This window comes from Mus caroli, unplaced genomic scaffold (assembly GCF_978045245.1).
Source record: "Mus caroli unplaced genomic scaffold, Mus_caroli_1 scaffold_13, whole genome shotgun sequence".
In the NCBI taxonomy this organism is placed as follows: domain Eukaryota; kingdom Metazoa; phylum Chordata; class Mammalia; order Rodentia; family Muridae; genus Mus; species Mus caroli.
The window spans coordinates 12,357,665-12,364,445 of record NW_028227268.1 but is presented as its reverse complement, the minus strand read 5'-3'; the positions used below and the strand labels follow the sequence as shown (position 1 = coordinate 12,364,445).

The following is a 6,781-nucleotide window of genomic DNA, read 5'->3' as shown; positions in this document are numbered from 1 at the left end:
GGGAGACTTACTGGGTTTTGTTTATGGAATGTCCTCTCTGTCTTGACCAAACCTTTGCTTAAAGTTGTATGTGCGAGGTACCAAACACCACAAGACTTCTTTTGGGTCTACAGTTGTTTTGAACTTGCTTGTGAAAAAAATGGCTGTTGAGTAAATACCTCTGCCATAGAACAGATTTAGTCTGAGGCTTACTTTCCTTATGATCTGGAGGTGGTTAGAGAAACAGATACATTTTTGGTTAGCTTCCATTATTACAGAAATAGATTGCGTATGACCCTTTGTCTGGTTTATAGTGGAAATGGATTGTAAATCACAGACCCTCTCCACTCACATCTTCCCAAGTCATCCTTACAACAGGCAAGTGCAAAGTCATTTATCTGTGTGGAAAGCCGCTCCCACATTTGCCATTACAAGATGGCACATGAGCTGGGTGTTTGAACAAGTAAAAAGGCTTACTGCACATGTCTCTGGATAGTCCCTGTCCGCGAGGACATACATCCGTTAAGTACGTTATCTTGTCCGTTTGGAAATGGCCCTGTGAGGATGCGCCACGTCAGAGGCGGGACAAAAATTCTATATAAGGCACAGGGCTGGGTTCCTCAGAGTCTTCACATCCGTGTGTAAGCTTATGCTCTCCCTCTCAAGATGCATTAAAGCTTGGCTGCAGAAGGATCCTACTTGTGTGCCATGTCGTTCTTGCTGGTCGAGTAGGACGCGCGCAAGAAGTGGTGCCGAAAACCCGGGACTTCGAGACATCGTTCGCACCACCAGAGACCCCTCAGCGTTGAGGTGGATTCAGAACTGCAGTGGACTCCGCCCGGAGAGGTGTGTCGGATTTTTTTCTAATCTTGGTCTTCAACTGTCTCCACCTTGGGAGGGTTTGCCCGAGGCAGCGGTGTTAGTGATCGGAGTCTTCTTCCTTTTCTTCCTGGTGTTGTATTGTTGAGGGTTGCGGATAAGTCCGACATAGATAAGCGGCCCTGCGACCTTGACATTTCGGCCATTGATCTCCTGTCAGATCTCCTGTCAGACGGACGTAGATAAGCCGCGAGGAAGTAGAAATCTGCCGTGCTACATAAGTCGGGTGTAGATAAACCGCAGGCACCATCTACAATGGGTTCGTCCCAATCTGTGGTTCAAGCCCTTGATAACCTTCTTAAACAAAGGGACATTAAGATTGCACCCCACACACTTAAAAATTTTGTGAAGGAAGTTGACCGTGTGGCGCCATGGTACGCCTGCTCCGGATCACTTTCCCGCGCCTCGTGGAAAAAATTGGGAAAAGATCTAGATAGAAAACTGTTAGAGAACGATCTTCGCCCTGGGACCAAGGCCATTTGGAAGATGGTTAATAACTGTCTAGAGGATGAAACCTGCGGTCCAGTAAGACAGGAAGGCCAGCACGCGTTAGAATCAGTCCAAGATAGCATGTCAGAAACCGAGCGGAGTGAGAGGTTGGGTGCTCGAGCACATACAAAAGGGATATCCAAGAAAAGAGAAAAGGGACCCCCCGGAAAAGGTAAAAAAGGGGGAGAGAAGCCTGATCAACCTATAAGGTTGGATCACCCTTCTAATGATAAGAAAAAAGGGGAGAGTATCTACCCAGTAAGGGAACTTCAAGAACTGAAAATTAGCTCAAGTTCGAGCGACGAACTTGACTCCTCTGAGGAAGAGGACTTAGAGGAAACTGCAGCTAGATATGAAGAAGAGAGGTATCACCCTGATGAAAGGATCCCAAGGTATAAAAATAAAAAACAGCCCCCACTCCAACAACGCATGCAGCTTACCCCTACTGCCCCACCCCCTTATGGGGCACGACCCGCATCTTCTTCACTTCTTTCTGAAAAAACCCGCCATAAAGTGACACAAGCCTTCCCTGTTTTCGATAATGGGGAAGGAGGTAGGGTTTATGCACCCGTAGAATACAATCAAATTAAGGAACTTGCGGAGTCGGTAAGGAAATATGGGGTGACGGGGAGCTTTACATTGATGCAACTAGATAGATTGGCCATAAATCCGCTCACTCCTTCAGATTGGCAGATGATTACCAAAGCTGTTTTACCAACCATGGGACAGTATATGGAATGGAAAGCCCTATGGCATGAGGCAGCCCAAAATCTAGCTAGGTTTAATACGGCAGCACTCACCCCGGAACAACGCGATTGGACCTTCGACCTGTTAACAGGGCAGGGCCTGTATGCGGCTGATCAAAACAACTATGCATGGGGAGCTTATGCGCAAGTTGCACATTCTGCTATTAGGGCATGGAAAGCTCTATCAAACAAGGGTGAGGCCAATCAACAATTATCAAAAATTATTCAGGGCCCCCAAGAGCCCTTCTCCAATTTTGTGGCAAGAATGACAGAAGCGGCTGAGAGAATTTTTGGGGACTCTGAGGCCGCAAACCCCTTAATAGAACAGTTAATTTTTGAACAAGCCACACAGGAGTGCCGAGCAGCTATCGCCCCTAGAAAGAGCAAAGGCTTACAGGATTGGCTTAGAGTTTGCCGTGAGTTGGGGGGACCCCTTACTAATGCAGGCCTGGCGGCTGCAATTCTTCAATCGCAAAAGCAAGCAACAGGACAAAAGGGACATAAAACATGTTATAATTGTGGCAAGCCTGGCCATCTCAAAAGAGACTGCAGGGCCCCTCCTCGTGAGAGGAGGGTCCTTACCCTATGCACCAAGTGCAGTAAGGGTTATCATAGGGCAGATCAATGTTGGTCTGTCAGAGATATCAATGGCAGGCTACTTGCATCACAGGAGGCTAATGATACTAAGGAGTTTCCTCGTGTAACAAAAAACAGGAAACCGGGCCCCCGGTCCCAGGGCCCTCAAAGATATGGGAACCGATTTGTCAGGACCCAGGAAGCAACCAGAGAGGAGGCCCAGGAAGACCCTCAAGGGTGGACCTGCGTGCCGCCACCGACTTCCTACTAATGCCCCAAATGAACATTCAACCGGTCCCGGTGGAGTCTGTATTATCTTTGCCCCCGGGGACCATGGGCCTTATTCTTGGTCGAGGTTCACTCACCTTACAAGGCTTGGTGGTACACCCAGGAGTGGTGGATCACCAACACTCTCCTGAGATTCAAGTCCTATGTTCCAGCCCTCGGGGCGTCTTCTCTATTAACAAAGGGGACAGGATTGCCCAGCTATTGCTCCTCCCTGATAATGCCAGAGAGGAGCCTGTGGGACAGGATGTGAAGAAAATGGGTTCCTCCGGAAGTGATTCGGCCTACTTAGTGGTATCGTTAAATAGCAGACCTAAGCTCCGCCTTAAGATAATGGGAAAGAATTCGAGGGCATTCTAGATACCGGAGCAGACAAAAGTATAATTTCCACACATTGGTGGCCCAAAACTTGGCCCACCACAGAATCATCTCATTCATTACAAGGTCTGGGATACCAATCCTGTCCCACTATAAGTTCTGTTGCTTTAACCTGGAGATCCCCCGAAGGTCAGCAGGGAAAATTTGTACCCTATGTGCTCCCGCTCCCGGTTAACCTCTGGGGAAGGGATATCATGCAGCACATGAGTCTTGTCTTGTCTAATGAGACAGTTTCCTTAGAAGGCAACTATTCAGATAGAGCAAAGCATATCATGACCAAGATGGGTTATAGAGATGGGGAGGGACTGGGTGCACAAGGACAGGGACGAATAACGCCTATTGCACCAAAGGAAAATTATAGAAAACAGGGACTGGGTTTTTCCTAGGGGCCGCTGAGATAGCACAACCTATACCATGGAAAACAGAGGACCCGGTGTGGGTTCCTCAGTGGCCTTTATCCTCTGAAAAATTAGAGGCAGTAACACAATTAATAAAAGAACAGTTAAATTTAGGACACATCGAGCCGTCTGTCTCTCCTTGGAATACTCCCATATTTGTTATTAAAAAGAAATCTGGAAAATGGAGGTTGCTTCATGATTTAAGGGCCATTAATGCACAAATGAAGTTATTTGGCCCCGTGCAACGTGGTTTGCCGGCGTTATATGCCCTGCCGCGAAAATGGAATTTAATTATTATAGATATTAAGGATTGCTTTTTTTTTTATACCATTATGCCCTGAGGATAGGCCTCGTTTTGCCTTCACAGTTCCCTCATTCAATCATATGGAACCAGATAGAAGATATCAATGGAAAGTTTTGCCCCAGGGCATGTCCAATAGTCCCACCATGTGTCAGCTTTATGTACAAAGGGCTCTTAGCCCAATAAAGGAACAATTTCCTTCTTTAATTTTAATACATTATATGGATGATGTTCTTTTGTGTCACAAAGACCTGAGCCTATTAAAAAGGGCATACCCCTGTTTGTTGGACACTCTTCAACGGTGGGGTTTGCAAATAGCTGCAGAAAAGGTGCAGGTTTCTGATACAGGACAGTTTCTAGGGTCGATAATTACCCCAGACAGGATTGCACCCCAGAAAATAGAAATACGGAGGGACCATCTTCATACTTTAAATGATTTTCAAAAGTTGCTGGGAGATATTAATTGGCTTAGACCCTTTTTGAAAATCCCCTCGGCGGAGTTGAAACCTTTATTTGAAATATTGGAAGGGGATTCTCATATTTCCTCCCCTAGAGCCCTTACTCCAGCTGCTGACCAGGCGTTGCGAGCAGTTGAGGGGGCTTTGCAGGAGGCCCAATTGCATCGCATTAATGATACTCAACCTTTTGATTTGTGTGTTTTTAAGACAACCCAATTGCCGACTGCAGTTTTATGGCAGGGTGGACCTCTACTGTGGGTCCACCCAAATGCTTCCCCTGCTAAAATAATAGAATGGTATCCTAATGCAGTTGCACAGCTTGCCCTTAGGGGCCTGAAAGCAGCTATTACCCACTTTGGAAAAAACCCAAATACCCTAATTGTGCCTTACACCGCTGTACAAGTTCAAACTCTGGCAGCCACCTCCAATGACTGGGCAGTCTTGGTTACCTCCTTTGAAGGACAGATAGATAATCATTATCCCAAGCATCCCATCTTACAGTTTGCCCAGAATCAGCCTGTTGTGTTTCCACGTGTGACATCTAAATCCCCACTTGAAGATGGGGCCGTGGTATATACTGATGGGTCAAAAACCGGCATAGGTGCCTATGTCCACAATGGGGAGGTCACCTCTAAACAGTTTGGTGAGAATTCTCCTCAAGTAGTGGAGTGTCTTGTGGTCCTGGAGGTTTTAAAAACCTTTTCAGGAGCCCTTAATATTGTGTCTGACTCTCATTATGTGGTTAATGCTGTAAATCTTTTAGAAGTGGCTGGGGTGATTAGGTCATCTAGCAAGGTTGCCCATATTTTTCAGCAAATACAGCTAGTCCTGTTAGCCAGAAAATTTCCAGTCTATATTACTCATGTCAGGGCCCACTCGGGCCTGCCTGGGCCCATGGCTCAGGGAAATGATATGGCAGACAAAGCTACAAAAATGGTGGCTGCAGCTTTATCGTCTCCAATAGAAGCTGCCAGGAGGTTTCACAACAAATTTCATGTGACGGCTGAAACTCTGCATCGTCGCTTCTCCTTGACAAGAAAGGAGGCCCGTGACATTGTCATTTAGTGTCAAAACTGTTGTGAGTTTCTGCCAGTCCCCCACGTAGGAATTAACCCACGTGGCATTCGACCCCTACAGGTCTGGCAGATGGACGTTACCCATGTCCCCTCCTTTGGCAAACTTCAGTACCTCCACGTGTCCATTGACACGTGCTCGGGTATCATGTCTGCTTCTCCCCTAACTGGAGAAAAGGCCTCACATGTGATTCAACATTGCTTTGAGGCATGGAGTGCTTGGGGGAAACCCAAACTCCTTAAGACTGATAATGGTCCAGCTTATACATCTCAAAAATTCCAACAGTTCTGCCATCAGATGGACGTGACCCACTTGACTGGACTTCCATACAACCCTCAAGGACAGGGTATTGTTGAGCGGGCACACCGCACCCTCAAATCCTATCTAATAAAACAGAAAGGGGGAGTCGAGGAGGCTCTACCCCGAGTACCAAGAGTGTCTGTGTCTATGGCACTCTTTACACTCAATTTTTAAAATCTTGATGCTCATGGCCATACTGTGGCTGAACGTCATTACTCAGAGCCAGATAGGCCCAAAGAAAGGATTAAATGGAAAGATGTTTTGAATAACAAATGGAAGGGCCCGGATCCCATATTGATCAGATCCAGGGGAGCCGTATGTGTCTTTCCACAGGATGAAGCCAACCCTTTTTGGATCCCTGCCCGCCTTACGAGAACAATCCATCAGGCGGAAGAAGAACCCAATGCGACGGAGCTGGACATGGATGATCCTACTTCTGGAAATGATGACACTGGGAGGAACTCAAAGATCAGGGAGTAACCCACATCAGATCTATAATGTGACTTGGACTAGTTCTAATTTGTTAACAGGAGTTGTTGCTAATAAGACTGTTTTGCAGGGTTCCCTAAAAGAGGCTTTTCCAACCCTTTATGTAGATTTGTGTGATCTGGTTGGTAATGAATGGGATCCCTCTGATCATGATCCATCTGGAGATTATGGATGCCAATATATTAATCAAAGAGAATTTACCAGAGAATTTGACATCTATGTTTGCCCTGGTCATAAGGTGTCACCTCATTGTGGGGGTCCGGCAGAGGGCTATAGTAAAGTATGGGGGTGTGAGACCACGGGGCATGCCTATTGGAATCCCTCATCTACATGGGATTTCATTACTGTTAAGAGAGGAAATACACCTGGCTATACTTATGGGGGGAGAGGAAAATGGAAATGCACGAAGGATGGAAGGAGGGTTGATTG

At 46.6% G+C, this 6,781-nt stretch overlaps 1 protein-coding gene across 1 annotated transcript; it reads left to right on the top strand.

Annotated features, from left to right (window-relative positions):
• The first annotated feature begins 820 nt into the window (after positions 1 to 820).
• On the top strand, positions 821 to 2,951 carry LOC147001377 (endogenous retrovirus group K member 24 Gag polyprotein-like). The gene has a single exon (XM_085829446.1). It carries the CDS (start codon positions 1,114 to 1,116, stop codon positions 2,938 to 2,940), a length of 1,827 nt encoding a protein of 608 aa, XP_085685572.1. The 5' UTR covers positions 821 to 1,113; the 3' UTR covers positions 2,941 to 2,951.
• Positions 2,952 to 6,781: the final 3,830 nt, after the last annotated feature.